At 43.4% G+C, this 25,204-nt stretch overlaps 3 protein-coding genes across 6 annotated transcripts; all 3 read right to left on the reverse strand.

Annotated features, from left to right (window-relative positions):
- Nucleotides 1–2,509: 2,509 nt before the first annotated feature.
- Nucleotides 2,510–11,761, reverse strand: rpn2 (ribophorin II). Of its 2 annotated transcripts, XR_011311640.1 has the most exons (18): nt 11,691–11,761; nt 11,168–11,358; nt 10,958–11,053; nt 10,126–10,301; nt 9,940–10,015; nt 9,647–9,781; nt 8,905–9,081; nt 8,689–8,807; nt 8,012–8,117; nt 6,905–6,996; nt 6,673–6,787; nt 6,241–6,435; nt 6,052–6,138; nt 5,855–5,950; nt 5,260–5,335; nt 4,437–4,566; nt 3,716–3,826; nt 2,510–3,237 (listed from the first exon to the last, which is right to left on the reverse strand). XR_011311640.1 is itself a non-coding variant. In XM_069714803.1 (17 exons), exons 1-17 carry the CDS (start codon nt 11,701–11,703, stop codon nt 3,222–3,224), a joined length of 1,896 nt encoding a protein of 631 aa, XP_069570904.1. In that variant the 5' UTR covers nt 11,704–11,761; the 3' UTR covers nt 2,510–3,221. The 2 variants fall into 2 exon arrangements, 1 of the variants encoding a protein (XP_069570904.1); XM_069714803.1 differs by lacking the exon at nt 3,716–3,826.
- A 634-nt stretch (nt 11,762–12,395) lies between these two features.
- On the reverse strand, nt 12,396–20,174 carry mybl2b (v-myb avian myeloblastosis viral oncogene homolog-like 2b). The gene is made up of 15 exons (XM_069714816.1): nt 18,355–20,174; nt 17,797–17,893; nt 17,624–17,695; nt 17,427–17,519; nt 17,113–17,333; nt 16,871–17,003; nt 16,708–16,767; nt 16,367–16,573; nt 15,896–16,168; nt 15,672–15,814; nt 14,349–14,448; nt 14,134–14,244; nt 13,629–13,745; nt 13,410–13,541; nt 12,396–13,291 (listed from the first exon to the last, which is right to left on the reverse strand). The coding sequence occupies exons 1-15, from the start codon at nt 18,372–18,374 to the stop codon at nt 13,163–13,165; spliced, it is 1,908 nt and encodes a 635-aa protein (XP_069570917.1). The 5' UTR covers nt 18,375–20,174; the 3' UTR covers nt 12,396–13,162.
- A 93-nt stretch (nt 20,175–20,267) lies between these two features.
- Nucleotides 20,268–25,057, reverse strand: ift52 (intraflagellar transport 52 homolog (Chlamydomonas)). 3 transcript variants are annotated; one of them, XM_069714844.1, is made up of 14 exons: nt 25,025–25,057; nt 24,428–24,595; nt 23,137–23,224; nt 22,852–22,981; nt 22,663–22,738; nt 22,424–22,495; nt 22,196–22,322; nt 22,008–22,091; nt 21,829–21,897; nt 21,576–21,730; nt 21,399–21,486; nt 20,870–20,978; nt 20,616–20,761; nt 20,268–20,535 (listed from the first exon to the last, which is right to left on the reverse strand). In XM_069714844.1, exons 2-14 carry the CDS (start codon nt 24,547–24,549, stop codon nt 20,494–20,496), a joined length of 1,308 nt encoding a protein of 435 aa, XP_069570945.1. In that variant the 5' UTR covers nt 24,550–24,595; nt 25,025–25,057; the 3' UTR covers nt 20,268–20,493. The 3 variants fall into 3 exon arrangements, with proteins under 3 accessions (XP_069570945.1, XP_069570937.1, XP_069570928.1); XM_069714836.1 differs by having other exon boundaries at nt 24,985–25,051; XM_069714827.1 differs by lacking the exon at nt 25,025–25,057 and having other exon boundaries at nt 24,428–25,004.
- Between the last annotated feature and the right edge of the window lie 147 nt (nt 25,058–25,204).

Consider the following 25,204-nt stretch of genomic DNA (forward strand, 5'->3'; position numbering starts at 1 on the left):
AGCCTGGCTCATGATTATGAAAAACAACTTCACTGAAGGGAACAAAAGCCTTAATCACAGTCAGTTCTATAAGAGTTTATTATTCTATATTATCATAATAAGGTTTGACCAGACAGACAAAAAAATTTAAAAAAAAGAATCTGTTTTGAAATGCAGTTGAATCCTGATTGCAGCCCGGAAGTATGACATCTGTTTTCCAGCTCGAACCCGCTTCTTCAAACCACTGACAAAAGCACAAACACAGAAATCCGTCATGTGCAAAAAAAACCAACCAAAAACAGTTTTCAAATCTGGCAGACAGACATGTCTTCGTGTAAGCACCCTTCATTCATATTAAGAGGATAATTGATTAAATATATCTCAGTAGTATCTAAAGCTCGCACGGGTGTTTTCACCTAGGGTATTTAGCAGGACCAGGCCTTATCTCAGGATTGTTGGTGTTTACAGAGTCCTCGAATGAGATTTTTGTTTTTTAAATTCTCTTCTTCATGCTGTGGCACCTGCTCGGCTTCCCTAATATACCTTTTATACCCGTTTTGGCTCGTCACCGCGGGAAAAGTAAAGTCATACGATGACATCTTATTTCAGGGCCCGGGCACTCGGCGTGTTACAGCCAACTTGTGTACTTGATGGAACTGAGCCATCGTTAATTCAATTGCGTTTCGTTTCCCGCTGCGACGATCAAAATGTCAGCCTGAAAACGGTCGGTCGAACTTGAAATGGAACAGAAATAACGGCTGCGTGTGGGCTCACCGGCCCGGTTCCAGGTGACACGTGGTGATGCGTGAACAACCTCTTTCTGCCATGAAGGTTCGAAATATCTGCTGTGACAAAGGTAAATCAGTGAGTCGCCGAGTCAAATTTTGATTACTTTACGAGTCCCGTCTGCTTATGCTACACTACACTGTGTTTTAGTATTTGCTATTATCCTCTGTCACTCGTGGCCACAATGGCTGCCATATACAGTGGGGCAAAAAAGTATTTAGTCAGCCACCAATTGTGCAAGTTCTCCCACTTAAAAAGATGAGAGACGCCTGTAATTTTCATCATAGGTACACTTCAACTATGAGAGACAGAATGGGGGGAAAGAATCCAGGAAATCACATTGTAGGATTTTTAATGAATTAATTGGTAAATTCCTCGGTAAAATAAGTATTTGGTCACCTACAAACAAGCAAGATTTCTGGCTCTCAGACCTGTAACTTCTTCTTTAAGAGGCTCCTCTGTCCTCCACTCGTTACCTGTGTTAATGGCACCTGTTTGAACTTGTTATCAGTATAGAAGACACCTGTCCACAACCTCAAACAGTCACACTCCAAACTCCACTATGGCCAAACCCAAAGAGCTGTCAAAGGACACCAGAAACAAAATTGTAGACCTGCACCAGGCTGGGAGGACTGAATCTGCAATAGGTAAGCAGCTTGGTGTGAAGAAATCAACTGTGGGAGCAATTATTAGAAAATGGAAGACATCCAAGACCACTGATAATCTCCCTCGATCTGGGGCTCCACGCAAGATCTCACCCCGTGGGGCCAAAATGATCACAAGAACGGTGGACATTTTGCCTCTCATAGTTTAGGTATACCTATGATGAAAATTACAGGCCTCTCTCATCTTTTTAAGTGGGAGAACTTGCACAATTGGTGGCTGACTAAATACTTTTTTGCCCCACTGTATATATCAGTAAGCTTTGCCAGTGACTCACAATACACAGCATCAGTACCCTGATTATGCACGCTGGTCAATTTCCTGCTAACACGCATCAAAATGACAAAGGTCAACAGTCCTCAGTGTGTGTGAAGAAAAAAACAACTAGAAAACTAGTCCTCCTTTGAGCTGATCAGCCAAATATCCAGCCACGTCATTTTATTCCCAGCTATTTGCGAGATATATTTCACGGGCGTTAAAAAAAAAAAAAAAACCTGCTTAAACATCAAATTTGACAAACTTCTTCTTAAATGGGAACAAAATGAATGAATTTCCTCCTCCAGTGGGCTGCAGCAGAGCACTGATGGGGGCTGTTCTTAACCGTTAATGTGGCTGCGGTGGGCTACCATACGATATATCTACAGGAGTTTTACAAACTTCAGATCCGGCTTTTCTGTCGTCTACTCGGCCAATTTTGAAGTCATCATTTTGTAGCCGAAGCTCCTAAAAATGTTATTGTCCTGGCACGTTTCCTCGAATTTAGCAGCTACGGGAAGTAGTGGGAAGTGGATAAACACTGAGAAAACACGCTAAATACTTACTTGATATTACGTTCAGATAACCGGCAACAAACAAAATTCCATGATATTCCCATAAGTTGTCTTCCATGTCGGGAATAGACTTTTTTTTTAAAAAATATATATATAAATTCCCAGATATTTCAGAAATTCCATGAGCAGTGGGAACCGTGTCCACACGACCTTCACTCTTTCTCACAAAGAGTTCATATGTAATGCAAAAAACACATCACACTGCGTTCCTGTTTTTCTTCACTGGAAGACAAGACACAAGAAAGTCAGACTCACCTCAACTTCTTTATTTCCTCTTCTGCATTACAAAACCATCAGATCCTCAAATTGCCCATATTTAATTAACATTTTTTTTTTTTTTTTCTCCCCTCGGGGGACCATCAACTCCTCAAATAGGAGACTACCGCAGGCAAACACACCGGCGTAGTTATTGATGATCCGAGATTCAGTGCTACTGCCAATGACTTATTCATCGGTTGAAAAGTGTGAGCTTTTGTTATGAGGTGAAATGGGCACTCGGCGACAACAAAGGGGAATGTACAAAAACAAAAAAAGCAAACAAAAATGTCATCACAAAACCACAAAATAAAAATCTCTTGGGGGGGGAAAAAAAAAACAAAAAAAACGGCATGTTGGGCAGTAAGAAAACAAATCTCACAGGAGGATGAAGTGCAATGATCAGTAGCTTTACAGTCCTCAGAAGGAGAATCTGTCAGAGATTGTTTGTCCCGTCTCTCAGAGACGCTGTGATATCTCAATTTCTTCCATTTGGCAACACAGACAAACTGCATGTTAAAACTGTCGATTGGATTCTTGAACTTCCGCAGTTTTTTTTTTTTTTCTTTTTTTTTTTTTTTTTTTTTTAAAAGTCCGATTTTGGTGAATGACTCCTTAAGAACAAACAAAAACAAAAATTAAAAAAAAAAAAAAAAAAAAAAAAAAAAAATTGAGCCTCGTCAGTGTCTTCTTTTTATTTCCTTGCCCTTATTTTTTCTCGATTCTGTGGGGAAAAAGACACAAGCAAACAGGAGTTATTGGAGGCCGACCTCTGGAGACACTGAACACCTGATCACTGACAAGTCACGTAGGGATGCTCATGCATTTTGATGCGCGTCCTTCTGCACAAATACAATGAAAACTGGCAAGAAGACGGAGAAGTTCTCATGACAAATGTCTGCAACGTGGACGATGCAAAAAAATTCCAACACAAAAACACGTCACTCAAACGTAACGGCACAACCAGAACCATGAGCGTTAGACCACAATGGAAGGCCCGCCAAACTGCTGGTTTGGTTGTAATGAGCATGGTGGGATGAGTGAGGAGGCAAACCAGAGGAGAGGGGAGGGTGGGGGGGGGGGCAGCAAGAGCTTGAGAACACTCGGGAGTTGGGAGGGGACTGGGCACCACACAGTCATGCACGCTGCCACACATTATGGAGATGCACACTGTGGATACGGTCTGTGAAAGATGCCCTTACTTCAGCCTGGAAGAAGAACCGACTCGTTTTGTTACAAATGGGGGGGAGGGGGAGGGGCTTTATCGTAGGCTCCTATACTTTGCCAACCTACTACTTTGCTCTGCGGCAATCCTGAAAGAGGAGTAAAGAGACAGCAAGTTGTGGGTGGAGGGGGTCATAGAGAGAGACAGGCAAGCAGCTTCAAGGAGACAGAAACTAGCAGGGGGAAAATGGGGGGGTCCTCACCGGGGAGGGAGGGAGGGGGGGGGGGAAATAACATTGGCGAAATCATTAATTGCAATATTCTACTCGTCTAAAAAGGGCTGTCGGAAGAGCGAGAGGTAAAAGGGAACAATTTCAAAGTGACCTCTTGAGGCAGTGGCACGGGCTTACAAACGGCTCACTCCGGCCGTTGAAGGGCTCTACACAGTGATGGCGAAGAAATTGCCCACTCAGCTCGTCACTTTTGCAGATCTTGCTGCCACGCTTCTCTTCCGGTCCAAGCAGACACGAGCTCCTCTCCTGGCAGAGAGCCTGGTGTTGAAATTAGCCTCTGAAGGCCCACTAAGGAGCTGCCGGCACAGAAAAGGCCCTTTTTCCACAGGTTTGGGGCCCCAAGAACCCCTAAGAGGCCCTACAGCGCCAGAGCGCCCCGTCACCTGAAAGGAGCTCGTCTTTCTTCCTGGGACGAAGGGCTCTCGAGGAGACATTTGTGCCAGAGGTAAACCTCCAGGAGACGTACCTCTTCACCGCCTTCTGGGCCAGCATCCGGTTCCCGGCGAGGAAAGTCACACCGCCGATGATCGCCAGGTACTTCAGAGTCTGGAACATGTTCAGGTGGGTCCAGTAGACGTACATCAGGCCCAGAATGGCTGCAAATCAAACAACCGAGTCGGCTTTAACGTTGACACCCGTAGAACGCCCCCACTCCCAATGACGATTCTAAAAGTTCGGCAGAGGGAAGCGGGTCGCTAATCTGTTATCACAGTTTCACGCTAAGCTTTTACTATTCCTTCCCGCATTCCTGCGGGACGCATTTGTTGGCGTTTGGTTCCACTTGAGCTGCCCGAGATTTGACTGGTGCCCTTTTAATTCTGTCATCTTGCTACTTCCGAAATGGTTTAATGGCATTCAACTGGGGAATTAGCGCCACCGGCTGTTCACCTTAGTGAACCAACACCTAATATTTGCATTAAAAAAAAAAAAAAAAAAACAGTGCCTGGAAATTGATGTTAATTTTTGCATTTTCTATTTGCCAATTTTCTGGAAACCTGATTTTTTTTTTTTTTTTAGGTTTTGCTCAGTTTGGATACAAACCTGACTTGTGACGGTGCGAGTTGTGTTCAGGGTCGGGGTGGTTTTTTTTTTTTTTTTTTAAATGTGTGGAATGTCATGAATAATTCATGTCTAACAATTAATTATGATTATGCACAATGTCGCCCGCGGTCATCGCGGCGATTCACTCCTCCTCTTGAACAAAGCAGATGAACAGCAGACGGGGAGGCTGTAAAACAATCACGGCCGAGTCGGAGATAAACATTGTGTTTCAAAGACGGGGGACTAACCTGCGTGTCCTACGTGGAACAGAATGGTGCTCGGAGAGAAGCTGAAGTTGGAGATGTTGGCTCCCAGTTTAAACCACTACAGAGAAGAGGGGGAGGGAGGGAGGGACGGGGAGGACGGGGTGGGGGGGTTAAAACACAATGTGATTTTCGTCCCCTGCGAGAGCTGCAAACAAAGGAGCTGAAAAATTGTTTACCGCCTCATACACAATGCTCTGATCCACTGCAACAATAACTATTACTCAGCGTTGAAAATGCCAGAGGACAAAAAAAAAGAAATACGTCGTAGCTTTTGTGATTTCAAATTAAAAACGGGCATTATTATTCATGCCGGACCGAGCCTCATTCAGTGGGTTTGAAGGATTTTCCGACTGAAGAGCTTTTCAAGGGCGGGGTGAGGGAAAAAAAAAAGATCACGCTGCATTCAACAATAACACAACTGAATGCTCTAGTAGAAAAGGTTTGATTAATCATGAAAGTAAGTTCGTTTTTAGGCGTGTCTTTAAACAACATAAATGATCTTCGTACACATGTTGATCCACAACTGATGAGGGGAAAAAAAAAAAAAAATGAACACGGTAAAACAGTTTCATATTACCAGAATGAGCAGAAGCAGGAAGGGAGACAGGATGAGTGCGGTGAAGGTGTTGGAGACCACTGTGGGAGGCTTCTTCTCCGGTTCCCTGAACAGATGCTGCACAGACATAAGGAGACTTCAAACCGCTGGACTGACAGCTGCTCGATTTGTCCTCGTCAGACAGTAGAAACCCGGTTTCAAGAGGACAGAGCGATTACCTGGATTTCTGGTTTGGGAACGTAAAGAGTCTTGGGCTGAATAGTAGCTGGGGCCTCCTCATCCACGAACTTCAGGACAACATCGGCCTGTCGAAAAGATCGGAGCTCAACTCGTGGGCTCGCCGCCAGCTTCTCTCTACATCAGTAAAGTCATGCCCGTTACCACCCAGAGCCTGGACAGACACTCACCACGTTCCACAGGATGGGGTTCTCCAAGGTGGCGTCCCCAACGATGAGGTAGAGGGAGTAGGTGCCGGAGATAGAGTTGAACTCCGATTTCCGCTCGGCTGTGTCCAACTCAAACTTGTAGAGGTTCTTGCTGTCGGGTTCGGCCACAAACACAACCTCTTGGCCGGTTTTCTGATTGTGCAGCCTGACGAAGGTCTGTAACAGAGAATACAACAACAACAACAACAACAAAAAAAAGATTCATCCAGGTTGCCCTTTTGTCCTAACTCGTCACAGTGGACGGATGGCTGCTCACGGTCGCCTCGGTCAAACGCGTGTGTAATGCAACGGTTGTTGTGGTCACCAAAGTGAATGTGAAAGCAGACGAAGTCAGCGACAAATAACAGGATTTTGCCCGCAGACGTGTTTTCATGTCCCACCCTGATTACAGACCTGGTGAGGGGTGAGCTCCACGCCGGTGTTGACGTCAACCAGCTGGAAGGACATGGCAAAGTTCTGGTGGCTGTCTGCGATGAAGGAGCTCTTGGCTTTGGAGGGATAGTCCACCCTAGAGCATACAAATACAAAAAAAAGAGAAGACGACGAAGAAGAGAAGAATTAAGGGCGTCACTTCCCTGCCAAACGAGGGGCAAGCGAAAAGCACCCGTCGAACTCGTTTCCAAACCTGCTGGTCTTTGTACCGATGCTTTGGTCCTTGTCCACCACGGAGAGGTCCATGTTGGTAACAGCCACCTCGGTGGACACCTTCACTTTGAGCTGCGGGGTGGACACGGTCAGAGCACAAAGCAAAATCACACCGACTGCAGTCGCGGGACGTCAGCCCATTGTCCTCCGCAGCCGTTTGCTCGTCACACCAATTAAAGAAGAAACATGAAGCCATTTAGTTTTGCTCTTCCTTAAAGTCGAGGGACTTGGAAGAAACGAATTAACATGAGAAAAGGTCAAAACTCGAACGGGCGAGGTTAAAAAAAAAAAAAAATCGCTGGCCAGCAATGAGAAGCGTTAACTTCTCTCTCTCTCTCTTTTTGTATCCCGGTGGTTACGCAACAATTTCGGCGATTTCTTTTCGCAACCGTGTGAGACACGACTAACGTCCGTCCACAGAGACCCCCTGAAAATGCGCGCCCTTACCCCCCCGCATCAAAATGCTATCAGTCCCCCGCCCCTCTTTGACGTCCGGCTATTCACGCCGCTTTCCCAGAAACTACCGAGGGCTGCAGGTCCACTGGCCGCGTCGCGACGAGGGGCGACGGGAGTGCAACGGGTCAGACAGATGAGCCCAGATGACGCCGCTCCATTTGAACACTTTGCACACGAGCGGGAGAATGTTGAAACGGCTCTGCCACTGAGCAGGGTAGCCAACGTAAGGAGGCCAGAACAGGAGAAGTGTGCCCACGCTTACATGTAGCAGTCACTAGCCTCGCTGCAGCGTTGTCAACTCACTGCAAGCAGGAGAACGGGTTCAGAACGCCGCCGCCACACACAAAAACACACTTTCGATGTCAAACTAGGGGTGGACTGCGCGCGAGGTGGACAAACGTTTGGTTGCTAATTAACTTGTCCAGACGGACCGTGATGCTACGATTAAGGAAGCTCGTCCAGAGCCGCAGAAGACACTTGCACGCGTGTTTTCATATGCTGAGTGGTGCTGCCGACAGCTAGAAAAAGCGAAGTCCCCCTTTAATTCAAAGAATAATGACTGGAAGCCGCCGGCAACCATTTTCAAGTGCTCGCCACCTATTCAAGCAAAACATAACGACTCCAAACTTGCCTCGACGTGATTGGCCACCAGCCGGCTGTCCCCGGTCACTGCAACAGTGAACTGGTAATAGCCACTGGCAGGCTGGCTGGACATGAAGTTCAGTTCAAAGACGCCACTGAAAAGCAGGAGCAAAGAAAATGATACAGTGGATGTAGATACGAAAAGCAGGAAGTACTGATGAAGAAGCACCGGCGACACTATATATATATATATATATATATATATATATATATATAGATAGATAAATAATAAGTATATATATATATATATATATAGTGTCGCCGGTGGTTCACTAAGCAGGTTTACGTGTCTTTAAAGGAGTACCTACTTATTATTTATCTATCAATATATATATATATATATATATATTGATAGATAATATATTATATATATATATATTGACAGCCTGTTAAAATTCCATAAAAAGTATTACCCTTGAGTACTTTAATCATTACATTAACCTTCACCCTGCATTCCTGTGAATACAAGGAACGTTTTGTGGGTCGATTACTAAAGGTACCGTGTGGGCATATATATATATATATATATATATATATATATATATATATATATATATATATTTTTTTTTTTTTTTTTTTTTTCAACTATTGGGATAGTCTTAAACTTCCTGGGACCCCGAGAGACAAGAGAAAACGCCCAACACTCATCTCACAAATGACACGTACTCATTAAGCGTGAAAGGTGCTTGGCTGAGAATGATGCTCTTGGAGGTCGCAGCGTACGCGGATTCCACCAGCACGTTGGCTGAGGCCAGTGGTTGAGACATGACGTCGGTCACGAGGAGCTGCGAATCGCAAAAGAGAAAAAGCAGCGTCACCACGGAGGCGGACGAAAGCCCCGGGGGGGGGCCGCGGGGGTGCAATGACCTCCGGCATCTGTACCTGCAGGGTGGGCTGGCTGTGGGACACCGTGGCTGGGCCCTGAGCACTGACGACGACCGGCACATGGAAGCGGTTGCGGGACAGAGCGGCGGCGGAACATGCCACACTGAAGGCCTCGGACAGGGAGTCCCAGGATTTCTTGCTGAAGATAGAATTCACCAGCTGGATGACCTGGTCCTGTGGAGGAAACGTTATTTTCACCGATACGACTTAGAAGTCGGGAGTCGTTTCTGGGGGTTTCAACAAATTGAACCATCTCCAGCTTTACAACCTCTACGGGAGCTGCCTATGCTTTCCGTCCTCTCCTCTGTACTCCGGTTTAAATTGAAAATATGCGGAATTTTGGGAGTCACTCACTCTGAGAGTCGCTCAAGCATTTAAGGCCACCCAATTGTGAGGGGAGCGCAGGATTTGGTAGATTTGATTTTTTTTTTTTTTTTACAGAATCTGGATTGTCAAGCAAACAGCATATTTTTAGTGAAATATTAAAATGAGACATGTAGAATAAAGTGATTTTTATTGCAATATAACCATCTTAAACTTAGATTATTTATTTTTCCTGAAAGCATTCAGCGCACACGATTGGTGCATTGACCGTCGGGAGTTTGAAACAGTTTTGGTTGAGAGTTTTGCTTTTTACAGTTTCTGACTGTGATAAATGCTTTAATTACGCTGGTTGGTTCAAGAAAACTTATTTCAGAGGGTTAAACCAGAATAAAAACCTGACGGACAGAAATCCTACCTCTTTCAGAGGCGGCTCCATGTCCACATGATCGGACAGGGAATACGCAGCAGTCACAAACATGGCGGTCGCCTCAAGTCCCTCTTCAAACTGGAGGTATATGCCACCAAGATCATCCAAACGAGCTGTCAGATCCTAAAAGGCAAAAAGCAAAAATTGTTTTAAAACCTACTTCTGCTTAAAAAAAAACAACCAAACAATAAAAACCTGTTTATTAACTGGGACCAAGTGTTTCGCACTGTGAGTGAAAAACCAGTGACACCGCACCACCTGGAGGAAGGTATACAACTCACCTCGATTTCCTCCAGTATTCCCCCAAGTTCTGCGTGCTGGGACAGGCGGGCTGCCGTCTGCAGAGCTGAAGTGATGCTGTCCAAAGAGAACACAGATGTGACGTGAATCCAACCGTTTAAAATCATTAGCTTATGACAACTGCAGGGCCGTCGCCGCGCTACTTAACCAAGGCATCCAACACTCACGCCATAACATTGTCCTCCTTGTTGATGCGAGCTGTCAGGGCACCTATGACTTCCTGGGAAGCAAGAGGAAGCCCGAAAGAGCTGAGCGCACTCACGGCCCGATGAATCTGAGTCATGGTCGAATCTTCACTGACTGCTGCCAGAAGGATGTCACGGGTTTCGTTGGATACGGGGATCTAAGAATTGGACAGAAATGTCATTCACAGCTTTCTACTTCGGGGGTTTGCATTTCTGTCATTGTAATCGCGTGAGGATTTCTTCTTTTTTTTTTTCCATTTCCTATCAAAAGATTATCATCTAAGGGCGGCACAGGGGTGCAGTGGTTAGCGTTGTCGCCTCACAGAGAAAAAGGTTGCGGGTTCGAAATCTGGGCCCGGGCCTTTCTGTGCGGAGTTTGCATGTCCTCCCTGTGCCTGCGTGGGTTCTCTCCGGGTTCTCCGTCTTCCTCCCACCGTCCAAAAACACGCACCTCAGGTTAATTGGCGGTTCCACAAATTGCCCTTAGGTGTGAATGAGAGCGTGTATGGTCTTTGTTTGCGTCTGTCTATATGCGTTGGCCCTGTGACGGACTGGCGACCCGTCCAGGGTGAACCCTGCCTTTGCCCAAAGTGAGCTGTGATAGGCTCCAGCCCCCCCCTCGGGACACTGTTCAGGATACAGCGGGTATAGATAACGGATGGGTTATCATCGAATAAATGTGTTTTTCGTTTTGTTTTCAAATAAAAAAAAAAATAAAAAAAAAGTTTAAATTGGCCCTACTTTAACAAGACTCCATCAGGGAGAACGGCGGCGGGCAATTAAAAAGGCCAAAGCAAGAACAACATTTGCATACCTCACATCCTGAAATGGCTTGACTGGTCTCGGCAGCAAAGAAGAGAGAGTCAATACTTGTGGGATCAAGCTGGGATTTCAGGAACCGGCATACTTCCTACAAAACGAAAAATACAGTATTAAGGCAGACGGCGTTGAGGATCAACAATCAGCGGAACAAATATGCAGAATCGATTATGAATGAAGAGGAAGACGAGAGTCACGTCTTCACCTTGTGATCGGGAACAGTGGCTCCGAGCTTGGTCAGACCGACAACAGAGTAGTATGCGGACTCCAGGTCGGTAAACTGTTGGCTCAGGAGGCTTTGCAGTCGGGCCACGTCGGAAAGGGAGAGGTGGTGCGCCGGCGTGAGCGCCTGAGCTCCGGCCAGAGCCGCGCTGAAGAGGACCAACCCGAGCAGCCCTGCGGACACAAGAGCACACACGACGTCCAGAGGTGCGCCTGTCCATAAAAACACCGAAAACAGGAAGCGATGCGCATATTGTAACGCACTAATTTCTCCTATGTTGATATGAAGTCATTCATTGAGCTAGCGCTCGTGCGTTGCAGGTTCAGCTACGACGCGAACGAGCTAACGTCACGGTGAAGCAGCGTACCGCACGCGCCGGGGGGCCAATGGTTCCCCCCCACCAATTCTAAAATAATCAATTTAATAAGCGCGTACGCAACATAAACATAACGAATAAAACGCTCGTATGACGTTATGTTTGACATTAATGAATTCATTGGCTTACTGAACCGGTCCATGTCTTCCAGTCTAATGCAGCGTCACCGAAACCGACGATTGCTTCCGGTGTCTCGGGGAGCGCTCGGTCACCAGATGGATAACATCCCGGTGTTCCGTTTACGTTTCAAAATAAAAGCACACAAAACACACTCGATGCTTTACTACACTCGATGACGTGGGTATTGAGCAAAAACCGATCAGTTTCATTGTGTTATTATGTCATTTCGTTTTTTGAGTTATAAATTGGTGCACTTATAAAGAACACCATGTAGGACATGTGCCTCTGCCGCCGCCAAATTGCAGCGGTTCAAAAAAAAAAAGTACAAATTCCCAGACTTTTGTGCAGCTCGTGGATTTTCCAATGGAAGACGTGGACACGTTGAGTATTTCATAGATGACTAGTCATCTAAATGTGAAACACCTTCCGTCTCTTAATCTAACATGAATGCATCATCGGAAGCGACCGCCAATAGGCCTGCTACTTTGAGTGAAGATAACAATCAGGCGAAGAAAGAAAATCTTTAAATTATTATTAAAAAGTCAAATGTTTTATAAGATATGTAATTGTGTGTAAAAAAAAAAAAAAAAAATGTCCGCACACTTAAATCCTTACAGAACTGTGAAGCATGCCAAAATGCAAGGTATTTTTAACTGAACCTGTTTAGTAGATGTAATGAGACATAAGAAAGCAAATGTATTTTGGACATATTGACAGTTTATTAAATTCCTTAACAAACTGTTGTATGATAAAATAAAAACATACAACACGAAATATGTACAAACAGTGCCAAATAACATAATACCCATCACTGGTTGTTATAGATTTTATGTACCCGCTACATCTCAGCTACATGGCTATTGAAGAATAAAACTTCCCAGTTGGAACCATCACTTGGTTGGTTAATTAATAAGCAGTAAGTCACCTTGATGGATTATTGATGTGTCATTATTGCATTTTCAGCAAATGTCAAAATGTTCCCACTGTATATATAAACATATCCTAGAAGTATTTTCTCAATGCATAACTGATCAACCTGTCTGCACTGAATCCATATTAAGTTACTTTAGAATGGATATGGAAGTACAACCTGAGTGTTTGTACAGTTCACAACATTAAAAAAAAATTTGTAATTACAGACTCATTATGTTATGTAAAACCATGTTTTTCAATGATAGCAAAAGCATACAACAGATTTTTCTTTTTCACATTCATCGTTTTTAAAATGAATTGAAACAACAATACAATGAAGTATGACGGATATTGTATGAGAGTGAACATAAATCTAAAAGCACTCTCAAATGAGTGAAGGGGCTTCATACCTGCTAATGACTTGTTCAAACACTGCTAAGTTTATGCCATGTTCTCTCAATCACAACTTGTGATTAAAAGCCAAGATAACAAAGTTAGGAAAAAAAAAAAAAAAAAACAGCAACACGAAGTTCTCGATTTGTAACATGTTGGTGTAAAGATGAGAAATCTCAGGACAGAATCAAAGCCCGGTTGGGAGCGTGCGATTTTAGTGAGCGAAGGTAGCGTCTTGCTTTCTCTGTCATTATGAGCTGGTCTTTAGTTTGTCCACAAACAACCGTCTCCCATTCTTTTGACATCTGCAGGGATGAAAGAAATTGGAATTAGATCATATTAGAACAGATTTGTGAATTACTTTTCCCACTGTTGACATTTGTCATTCTTTTTTTTTTTTTTTTTAAAAAAGGTGGAACTTACTGGAACTGGGGCAACTGTGCTGGGAAATATGGCACTGTCACCAGGTCCCAAAAGGAAGCCCTGATCCAAAATGTTTTCATGCCGCTTGCTGCATAACAATGAGGAGTTGAGAGAAACTAACATAGGTTCTTCCTGTGGCCAAACAAAAGGACAAAAAGCCAATAGTTAGCATGTGCTACATGTACAGAGAGACCAGCAACGCCTTTATAAACATTCTACCTTGATGCTGTGTTTGGCTTCAGTCTTAACGGATTTGCGTTTGGATGCAGGCATGTCCTGGCAGTCCATGACATCTAGGGCCAATGATTTCCGCACTTTCTTCATAGGAAGGCGATGCTGAGAATAATAATGATAATAATTGAGGGAAAAAACAAAACAGTTCTGGGTAAATAGCAGAAGCAGGGATGTCAGCAATAGGGTGCAGTTTTTGTTTAAAATACCAGAAAAATATGTCCAGTGAGAAATGGAAGGAGGTCCGCATTGAGCCGTTCACTTAGCAGTGTGGAGACTAAAACACATTTGCTCAAAGTTTTTCTGTAAAGTGAGAGCAAATTGCGTTACTACAAATGTCAGTGTGATTGCGTGAGAGTATTTTTTTTACAACCGAGTTTCACCCCGGTTCTGTATTATCTGGTACGGAATAGGGATAAATGTCATGGTTTATCTTTCACAGGTCTGAAATGGCATAAATTGGTGTGAAGTATTGAAATTGGCGCGTAGTTACCGCTGTTTTGCGCCTTTGCTCTGGTGGAGTCGAACGTACAACAACCAAGTCGATCCCCGCGTCTCTTAGGATGACCTCGTTTATGTCGTCTTCAAGGTTCGGAGTCTGAGGCTGAGAAAACACGGCGGACAAAACGGTTAAAGCAGGCTGGGGAACAAAAAAAAAACAATAAATAAAAACTAACAGCTTTTCACTGACGACATAGACATACTCACCAGGGGCTGAAGAGGGCCGTACTTCTCCATGGCATTTTTGAACGGCGTCGGAGTTCGCGGGGTCGAACAGAGCTCGGACTTGTGGTTGGGTGTAACAAATCTACGGGAGGAAAAAAAAAAAAAGGTGAACACTGAGAACTAAATGTGAACGGATCCTCAAATCTGTGTTGGAAATAGGGACGGGGTTTGATAGAATTGACTGATAGGATCACCTTACATAATCAGGACCCTATAGCATCTTTATTATGTTTTCTTTTTTAAGATTTTCAAGTAACAAAAGGGAAAATATTTCCCACTCAAAGACACGGTAAGAACATTTGTTGGCTCACAAGGCAGAACCGCTGCATTTTGGAGAGGTAATGAATCAAATTCGAATTCAATGTAGCTATACTCCAATACGGAGGATTCTGACGGAGACCCATGAAGACTATTAGATTCAAATGTTGATATGACAAGACTTTACCAGAGAGATGGTGTGAGCTGATTTTCACGTCATTTCAGTAAAGAAGAGTTCCCACTAATAATCTTACATCATTTAGACAACACAGCAACTTTCCGTTTCAGGTCTGACCGATTTAATGTCACTAAGTTAAAGCTGATGTTATCTGCTGCTACTGATGTCTGTGATTGTAAACAACAACTATTGGCTAACAATGAGAAGCCTACTTTATTTCTCTTAATGTACACTAATAAACGAGCGAGGGGAGATGAGAGGTGACAATGGCATCGAAGCTGAACAAATCTGGGTATGTTGCCAATCAGAAACCATTTCTGTAGCTAGGCTGATCGCAAATATTTTGCACAATCGCTCGAATTGTTTTCACTCAACTATACATAAAAAGACTAACAAAAGTGCCTCATTTCCATTAATATTGCCACGTCGTTTTCCACTGTTTGATGTTTGGGTGGCGCTCTTTTCATTATCTTTTGAATCTCCTTCTTCTGCTGCGGTTTAATGGCAAGAGTGCAAAACTAGTGCCACCATAGTACATTGTTTATTTTGATTATGGGTACATTGCATTGTCAGTAATTTCTCTGTATATTTCAGTATCAAGTTTTGTGTATTTAAGTTGATGAATGAACTTGTGAATTCCAATATTTGAAGCCAGTAGACGGCTCTACTTCTTCACAAGGTGTATTATTAAACTGTAATTAGGTTTATAATATAACAGCGGCAGAAAAGGAAGAGAAAAAGTTAATTAAATCGTTAATTGCAATTATATGAGAGGCAGTTAATCGTCAACTAAAATGCCCTGATTGTGACAGCCATATCCGTAATGAAGCCAGCTCTCAGAGCAGATCTCTGGTTTGGATAGCACTTACGCCGAGTTCTCCTTCTGAGTGAGGGGGGTCTTGTCTCGCTGCAGCGGCGTAGTAACAATGGCTTTCTGGCTGCACACTGGTGTGGACGTGAGGGATGGGTTCTCCAGGTCATGAGTGTCCTGCTTGGTCCACATGTTGAGGAACTGAAACAACATGCATTTAGTCAGCGGACCACTTCATGCAACACCAGGAGCAGCGCCATGGTACAAACCGTGAGGCCTTACTTGAGATGGCGAAAAAGGCAAGATTTTAACAGGGGTGCTCTTGGGCGTCATAGAGTTATTGGCATCTGGAGACAAGGCTATGCGTCTCCGGCTTCGGCGGTTCAGTATGGAGGGTGGCGTGACTCCTCCAGGAGAGATGGGGATGAGCTCCCCTCTACTGCCTTTGCTCAGCTCCTGTAAGGCACTGCCCTCCAGACGGAACTGGTGGCGCTCTGGGCTTGGACTGTCCTCAGGCAGGTCAAAGGCTGCCAGGTTGCACCAGACATCAAGGTCCTTAACGTAGAGGGGGGTATTTCACTTGCCAGTTATTCGTCTTGTCAGCATTCTTGAATAGTGTATTACAATTGCAATAAAAAGGTTTTGTAAAATGTGATGTGAGAGCAGATCACATAAAATATCTATCTATCTATCATTAAACTTCACATGCTTCACTGTACTGGTGTGTCTGTCTTGAGTACTGTGGATATTTACCCCATCCACCATGTCCAGCACTTCCTTCAGCACTGGGCCGGTTGGGGTGAGAAAACCGGAGCTGTCCACCACCCAGCTGGTACAGGTCGTTTCTTCTGAGGTGTCTTCTGTCTTGGGGCTCAAGCTGTCCTTCGGAGAGGGGACAGCCTTTGACAGTCCTGCTCCGCTAGGACCAGCTTTAGCAGAGGCTGATGTTTCCTGCTGCAGCTGGTGGAAAATGTATACATCTATAACAATACTGACTGACATTTGCTGATAGGCATTCTCTCTGTAGACTTCTTTACAATAAGTCTAATATTTAACTGGTGATATTTTTCAAATGAATATAATAGGTCACTCACTGAAGGATGGGTTTTCTGGTCGGGGTCCTTGTCTGAACCATCTTGAGAGCAGGTGGGCTTCTGTGTATTCAGAAAACAGGAATTATTGTTGGTTTTCATTTTAGTACATAATCTTTGATACTGCCTGTATTGTAGAGGAAAACCTCAACGAAAGACAGCCCACCTGCACATCCTTATTAACACAGGCCAACAGCTCTTCCAGTTCGTTTGGCTTAAAGACCTCCCCGGCGTAGAAGCCCATTTCTAACTTGCGTTTGATGGTCGAGTTCCAGTGATTCTTCACCGCGTTGTCTGTCCTGTGAACGAATATCATAACATGAGGGCTATTTGTCCGCACACAAATCCATGTTGTCAACGTGTAACTCATCCTCTCGGCCGATTATAGCATAGATAGAGAGTATTTACCTTCCAGGAAGCAGCTTTGCAATCTCAGCCCAGCGGTTCCCGAGCAGGCAGTGAGCTTTATAGATGATGAGGTCCTCATCGGCCGTCCACGACGACTTCTTAACATTGGGATTGAGGTGGTTGTGCCAGCGCTCTCTGCACTGCTTCCCCAGTCTGCCTTTCAGGTGCTTGGCTACCATTGCCCACTGTTTGTTGCCGTAGAGATTCACAAGCTCTATAACCTGAGGGAGGTCAGTGTGCATTTAAACACAACTTGGTTTCATTAATCTCACAGGACATACTGCACTTGTGTGAGTGTGGTTGTAAACACCCACCTTTTCATCCTCCTCTTTGGTCCAAGGACCTTTAACCAATTCTGGATCCAAGACCTTGAACCAGCGGTGCTGACACTGGTGCTCAGTGTGATTCTAAACAAAAACAAAACAAGCTTCAAAATGCTGAAATGTTGTTTTGAAAGAGGGGATGAGACGCATAGCTTAATCCAAACAACAGAAAAACGGATCAAACTCACTGGTATATGGGTGGCTATATTTTTCCAGTCATTTGGTCCCTGCTTTTGAACCAGCGCCTTAAGCTTGTCATCCTGCAAACAAATAAATGAGCATGTTTATGAGGCGTGTCCTTTTGAGCCTCAATCCACTTTGACATCTATTCTCAATCAATGGGACAAGTCGCAACAATCACCTCCTCTTGGGTCCATTTCACCTTCACCTTCCCACCGTCCCTCTGCTCTGCCACATCGGAATCAGTGTCTTGATGCACGGCCTCCTCTCCATCCTCCCTGACAAACAAACAGCTGTGATGTGCACGAATTCAGCCGAGAGACAGGCAACTCGCCTCTGACGCGCCCTCGTAACCGAGGACAAGTCGATTTTCGGGTTTACGTCCACGGTTCCTCAGCGGCTTAATAAGTTATCTTCCAGACGTTACGGACCTGTTTGGCAAAATTATACGGCTCCTGCACCGATTCGTGTGGCTGCTGGGAGTTAACAGAAAGTGTGCCCGGCGTCAAAAGAAATCCTATTCTCCCCCCCGTTTATCGTGTCCCTGGAAAAGGGCGGCACATACGTGACACCGTGCTGTAAAATAGCAAAGTTAGACAAAACAGCAAACTCTTCACCTTAGCTTTTAACACGATAAAAAATTTAAAAAAAAAAGACGACGTTGAACTTGTATGTAATAACAAACAAAACAAAAATAACCACTGCTAATGCTACATTTAACAAACAAACATCAATTTACCCGCGCGGCCACCAGGACATTTCCCTCTACTTCTTCTGTTTACGGTCAGACGGTGATTTGCCCTGCAGTCGCTGCACGTCATATGCGCGTATATTCGGGAAGATATCGTTGTATTCCGAGTGCTTGGTTTTATTGCAGTGACCGGTGGTGGTGGTGATGGTGGTGGTGGTGGTGGTGATGGAGGCTCGGCGCTGCTCAGTTCAATTGTAATGTTACAGCCTGGGACCAGCTGGAGCGGAGCGCCCGGGTTGTCCGCGCTCCTGGATTTCTATCTCGCGCTCTTCTCTTGTCGAAGGAAGCGGATGGTGACGAAAATGCGCACTAGACGTGCGCGTTGGAAAAAAGGACAACTTCCGTCGGTAAGCTGGTGGGACCTTAAAAAAAATAAAACGTTTAGCGCAAGGTTTTGTTTGCCCTCCTCAATATTTAACACCGAACCACCTATTTAAAACGGCTAATTTGAAAACACATTGAAAAGCAGGAAACGTACAATACTCCTCTAAAAATGTATTACGCGTTTTGAAAAAAAAAAAAAAAAAAAAAAAGCAACAAAGTAACCATCTCGGCGCAGGCCTATTTTAATATCAAATGGTCACTTCATCCATAGAAAGAAAATTCATCTGCAACAATTTCAATAACTGATCAATCACTATGGCAGTTAACATTTGAAAATACTATAAAGAAAGAATGACAATTTAAAAACTTATAACAAGTATTTTTTTAAACTAGTTTATTTGTTTTTCAAGCATTACAATTTTAAAACATGCTGTAATATACTTATGCATATAAAAGTGTACGACTTCTTATTTATTGATGTATGTATATAGATACATGTATATGTATAATCATGACTAAAAAGTGCCTATGTCCTTATAAAGCTGTATACTACCCAGCTTACTCCAAACTAATGACCCACTCAGCCCCCAGCTGGGCCAATTAACAAGCACCTTCAACAGATTAAAAACACATGGAGCTCAGTTGGCACATACTTGCCCTGGGAAACAATGGAGAAAGCGTTTGTATTCAAAGGTAAGAAAACTGGTCTTAATCTAGAAAAACATTCATTCATGTCTGATCCGATGAAATGATTCCAAAAGGTTTTTTTGTGTGTTTTTTCTTTAACATCTTACTTTTTAGGTATGAAAAGTTTTGCCTGCTCATCTCCGTCGGAGCTTGACAGGAAGTTTTTTGGGGAACAGAGTTTGTTGTCTGCTCTATCGCTGGAAGAACTGTCCACATCAAGGGCGTCAAATCACAAAGTAGCCGATGGATCTGACACCAGGGTGTCCATCGTAGCTTCTCTCTGCCTGTCAGATACTCTGTCACCCAGTCGAGGGTTTTTACTAAATAACCTGAGCACTCAGGAAACTGACAATTGTCACTTGGCTGTACCTTTACAGGGAAAGTCCTCTACTCCTCACATGCTCCTGCAAAAGGCCGCTTGCTTTGACCAGACGTCTAGTGCTCTCGCAGCCTCACCGATGTCTTGGGACGTGTCTTTGATTAAATCTGACAGCCCCAGACTCAACATGGAGTCCAGCCCTCTGAAACAAATGTCGAGTCCAAAACCGAAACGCCACTCACTTGCTGAGGTTCCTCTCTAGTGGGAGCCAAGAAGAGCACATACTTCACACACTGCAAATTCAGAGGTTTGGAAGAGGAAGTATGGGGTTCACAGCTGTATGTTACTGCCTGCTTCTGATTTGCAAAAGGCTGGATCAAAGAATTTCAATACACAACGTAAAGAATGTAAAGGTAAGATGCCCAGTTTAGATTTCAAAAATAATTGTACACGCTGTATTGAATTCCATTTTGTTGCTTCTAACTTTTTTTTGTGCATTTCTGTTACAGGATCCACGAGAGCTCTGTTTTTTGTTTTAACAAAACAAAATCAAGGATTTGAATATTTAAATAAAGATGTGAATAACTTTATTTGCATTAGTATAATCTTGTAATGAAATGCAATACAAAATTGTAAACAATTGTAGTTGGCTTCTAGATGCCAAAGTACCACGCTGATACTGCATAAACCAAAACTAACTGCCTTTACGGCCTCCTTTATGACAAAGTACTGGAATTTGCTTGTACAGTGTATATTGAAAATGTAGTTACAAATTAAATGGGTTTCTTGAATCCAACTTATAAGGGAGTGAATGGTGCCTCGGTATCAATATCATGCTCCTGCAAAAGGGGAAACTCGCAATTAGACAAAGCCTCAAATGCAGAATACAATTTGTAGTTGATTTTAAGGGCACTCTCACCTGATTGAGTTTCTTGAACTCTACAACCTGGAAGAAAATGTGCTCCAAGATGTGCTTGGCGTCTCTCTGCTCTTTATCCAATTTGGGAGTCACCCCTAAAATTTCACCACATTTCCGCACATAGAACTCGAGATCGTCGTCTGTACCTGTGAACAGAACAAGAATTAAATAAATAACACATACTACCTATTTTTTTTATTATTATTATTTAAAACAAACTAGTAAAACATGGTTTAGCAAAGTGCTGTACTCGCATTTATTGGTGAGCTGTGCCAGGCGCACTTTCTCGGACGAGAATGTTTCATCTAGATCGAACAGGTCCAGCATGGGGGGAGGCAGATCGCTCAAGGCAGGTGGAAAGACCTGGAAAAGTGAGACAAATACACACTTCTGGGTTGAAACTTTGCAGAGCTTCAAGCAAAATGTTTTTTTTTAAAAGGAGCAGTGTTTCTGATTTAGTGGAATCTAAGGATGAGGTTGCAGATTGTAACCAAACGTACACACTTCCCCTTCCAAGAGTTTGAAAAACATTTAAAGGCCCTCTGTAGAGCAAGTGTTTGGTTTTCCCCTCTGGTCTACTGTTACATGACACGCTCTCTACGAACATATGAAGGGCTCATTCTAAAGTAACAGACGACTCTCAGTTTCAGGTCAAAACACTATTATAAATATTCTATTTCTGCCCAAAGGTTCCCTAAATCGTACACACTGAGCCTTTTAATATTTCCGCTGCGCATAATTCCATGTATGAATAAAACCAGCCTGTAGCAGACTGAAACTTACAGCAGGTTGCAGCTGAGGCAGCGGGGTCTCAAACTGTGGCGTGATGAGCTGAAGTGGCTCATCTTTGACATTTAGCTGTTCGTAAGCACTGCAAAAAAAACAAAAACAGGTTTTAGCTATGAATGAAAATAGAGCAGAGATTGGGTGGAGGGAGGGACAAGTATTTTGCATATCCACCTGATGACTTGGGGTAAAGTGTCGGTAGACATACTGAAAAGCGAATTATTAAAGACGGAGGTGAAGTCCCTGGGGTTTTCGTCACCCTCTTGTAAGGACCCTCTGAGCTGTTCTGACAAACACCCCGTGTCTGGCAGCATGGTGTAATCTGAGATCTAGGGGACAAAAGACATGGACAAAAGATGGATGTAAGCTGATTTAAAAGACTATTAGCGAAGCTTTTTCTCTTGTCTTGTACACTATACTTATTCACCTCTGGGTCTTCGGCATCAATCTGATTCAGCTGAATGTTATCAGTCATGAGCCAGTGAAGCACAACATCCTGGAATGAAATGAAGCGGATGAAGACCGACTCGGTAACTTCCACAGGACTGGAACGGCTACGGGAGCCCAATCTGACATAAACAAACTTTAAATGTCAACCGGACTCACCATTATTTTACTGTTTTCCTCTTTGTCTACGTATTGGTCACTGAACATGTGACAGGAGCCCAAAACGGCCAGTTTGCCAGACTCCTTTGGAAAGACGCAAGACATTGTTTCACATCATCTCACAAGTGTACGTTCATGAATATCACATGTTCAGGGAATTGGTATGAACACTACACAACGCCTCTGACCTTGCCGTGATGGAAGGCCAGGACGGGCCTGTTGAGGGGGAAGCAGACCGAGCCAGTCGAAAGAACAGCCACAGCAGGCTTCATCACGCTCAGGGTGGCGCCGTAAGGGTACACAAATATGAGAGCTCTACACAAATGCAGACAGAAAAGCTCGAGTTCAAATCCAGCTCCCGGTGTTAAATGCAGTACTCAATGCAGAAGAAAGGAATATAAAAGCAAATCATTTACTGTGCATTATTTCCAACATTTTCGTCTTCAATAATTCCCGTGATCACTTTGCCAGCAGCTCGACTGATTTCTCTAAATAAAGAAGTAGAGAATTGTGACTTTGACAGGCATCAGCATAGAGACAAATTCAATGACAAGGAGACTTGGATTTATACAGTATTAATAGGCTACACTCTAGGATTCCGTGAAATATATAAAATGTGTGTTTGTCTTAGAAAAACAACAAAGTAATAACAAACCTGTTCAATACACCGTTGGACACAAGCGCCTCTTTAGGGTGGAAGTATTTGTAATACACATTCCTCACAACAGCATCTGTAGTTTTGATGGAGAGGCAGAAAACATGCACCACATGATGAAACACAGTTGTAATAAGAATACCTGCCCAGACGATGTTAACTGTAATTTCAACAAATTTCAATATGCACCATTATTAACCATTATTCCAAACTCCTCCAGGAGAAAATTGATGTTAGTGTCGTATTTCGATTCCCCTCCTTCACCGAGCATGACCAAGATGTTTCCTCCTCCATCCAGGTAGTGCTTCAGCACCTCCAACTGAAATAAGACGGGACAAGGCATGTGCATAAATTCATATGCAGTATAATTCAGGTTCATTGCAGACTGGTTGGCCAGCTGCCATTTCCACATCTTGCCAAGTCTTGTGTAACATTACATAACATCACACGACAAAAGATAACTCGATTCATCACCTCTGATGCTGTGAACTTCTCCCTTGGGCCTGCAGTGATCCACAGCATGACACCCTTCAACTTCTCCAAAGTCAACTCTTCCCTTATACTAGGAGAGACAGCAAGTATTTCAAAAGTGAGGGTCAGGGCTCTCACAATCAGGACATTTTAGTTGACATTTAAATGTTATATAAATGATTACAATTAACAATTTAAAAAGTCTTTTTCTGTGCATTTTGTTTTGATGGCCACCTTTTTGCACCAAATCCAACATATTGCAAAACTTAAATAACTTATTGGGCTCGCCATTTTCATTTGGCTTAAACCCAAAATGTTCTCCCAGCGGTGCTGTGATGTTTGGCTTTGCAGCTAAATCATTGAAATTTAGAAGTTGCTCTAGTTGTGCTTCTAAAAAATTAAAAGTTATTTGTAATTATTACACTCCCAGTGAAATTCAGTTTCCGTGCTCTGATTTCATTTTGGGCAATTATACTTATCATTAAAAGGGCTGGGCAATATATCAATACTTTATTGTATTGCGATACGGGACTAGATATTGTCTAAGATTTTGGTTATCGTATATATCGTGATATGGCTCAAGTGCGGTCTTTTCCTGGTTTTAAAGGCTGCATCACAGTGAAGCGATGTCATTTTCTGAACTTACCAGACTGTTCTAGCGGTTCTATTTTTTTGCCTATACCCACTTCGCCATTATATCCAAATCAGTGAGGACTAATTATCATAGATCTCATTCAGTAAATAGTTTGTAAAAGCACCAATAGTCTTCCGAACAATATCGTTGCAATATCAATAATGAGGTATTTGGTAAAAAAAAAAAGTGTCACAATATTTGATTTTGTCCATATCGCCCAGCTCTAATAATTAAACTTAACTTCACATATCTTTACATATCATAAGTGTTGACAACATTTTGGTTTGAATGTTTTGACCTTCTAAAAAGGACAAAGATCTAGTCCTGGTTGGCCTCTCCTCCCTACAATAGTGTTTCTATACCATAACATTCAAAGATAACTTGAATATCAATTTAAACATTAAAACATGGACTGCGAATAATAAAAGCTTCATATTAGTTACCACGTGACCAAATACACCAGTAAGAACTTTTACTTGATGTGTAAAGTACCTTTTACTGGTTCTGTACTTTTAGAAATACGGAACCTTGACTTACACAGGAGTATTTTTCACACTTGAGATATCGGTGGCTTGACATCGAAAGGTTGGTGATATCTCTCTCTCACACACACACACACACACACACACACACACACACACACACACACACACACTTTACCTTTGGATTTTCCATTGAGCTCTCAGTCTCTTCTGCATGGATTTATATCCATTATTCGTTGTAAACAGCTCTTTTTTTGAAGCATTGAAGATCACCGTGTTGTTGTGCTGTTCTTTCTCCATTACAGCTTCAATCCCCCGAAGCTGGCTCTTATTTGCATCCGCACACCTGGAAAAACGTGTGAACACTTTAAAAAAATTTTTTTTTAGGAACATCTCTTTAATATGTCACGACAAAAAGCTTTTGCCAGCTATAGCTAGTTAGCACCTTTAAAAATGTACATTCCTGAACATAATCAGGCAAAGATAAATACGCAAACTTTGTAGTACCCGGTCATGAAATCGTGGTGTGCGAGAAAGCTGTAAACAAACATGGCGAAGAAGCTCGCTGGCCAAAGTTATACAGAAGCAAACGTTAGCTAAGCTAATAGCTAGCGAGCTGGCATTGGCTTTACATCAGCAATCGTTGTTTTCTTCCCCCAACCGAGTCATTCGATTAAAGGAAAACAGATATGGACCTATTCAACACTTGTACGTCGCTTTTGGATGTAAACTTACAGGTTACGCTTGATGTTGACAAAAAAATTGTTTCTTTTACCTCCGACCGATCCTGGAAGTGATGCATTATGGGGCGGGGGGAGGGGGAGCGTGGTAACCAAGGGAGCTAACTGCATGGCAACCACGTCGCGTAGCAGCGTCGGTTGTCGTCACAACTTCTTATCGTGTCTGGCGCGAGCCCTCAGTGAATTGAGACCAATAAAGGACTTTATACATAAAA

Source organism: Brachyistius frenatus, unplaced genomic scaffold (genome assembly GCF_029030835.1).
Source record: "Brachyistius frenatus isolate BFR_SWC_R1_liver_20210118 unplaced genomic scaffold, ASM2903083v1 Contig_4, whole genome shotgun sequence".
NCBI lineage: Eukaryota > Metazoa > Chordata > Actinopteri > Embiotocidae > Brachyistius > Brachyistius frenatus.

What these genes read in the sequence shown, in the direction of transcription:
- rpn2 (XM_069714803.1), bottom strand. An exon ending in TGGAGCTCACCCCTCACCAG is followed by an intron (nt 6,436 to 6,672) that starts GTCTGTAATCAG and finishes TCTCTGTTACAG; the next exon opens with ACCTTCGTCAGGCTGCACAA. An exon ending in TCCTGCTTCTGCTCATTCTG is followed by an intron (nt 5,336 to 5,854) that starts GTAATATGAAAC and finishes TCTTCTCTGTAG; the next exon opens with TGGTTTAAACTGGGAGCCAA.
- mybl2b (XM_069714816.1), bottom strand. Translation starts at nt 18,374, where the DNA reads ATGTCCTGGTGGCCGCGCGG. An exon ending in ACCAGAAAACCCATCCTTCA is followed by an intron (nt 16,574 to 16,707) that starts GTGAGTGACCTA and finishes ATTTTCCACCAG; the next exon opens with CTGCAGCAGGAAACATCAGC. An exon ending in AAGCCAAACACAGCATCAAG is followed by an intron (nt 13,542 to 13,628) that starts GTAGAATGTTTA and finishes GTTTGGCCACAG; the next exon opens with GAAGAACCTATGTTAGTTTC.
- ift52 (XM_069714827.1), bottom strand. Translation starts at nt 24,642, where the DNA reads ATGTTCCTAAAAAAAAATTTTTTTAAAGTGTTCACACGTTTTTCCAGG. An exon ending in AGGAAAACAGTAAAATAATG is followed by an intron (nt 21,898 to 22,007) that starts GTGAGTCCGGTT and finishes ATTTCATTCCAG; the next exon opens with GATGTTGTGCTTCACTGGCT. An exon ending in ACTTTACCCCAAGTCATCAG is followed by an intron (nt 21,487 to 21,575) that starts GTGGATATGCAA and finishes TTTTTTTTGCAG; the next exon opens with TGCTTACGAACAGCTAAATG.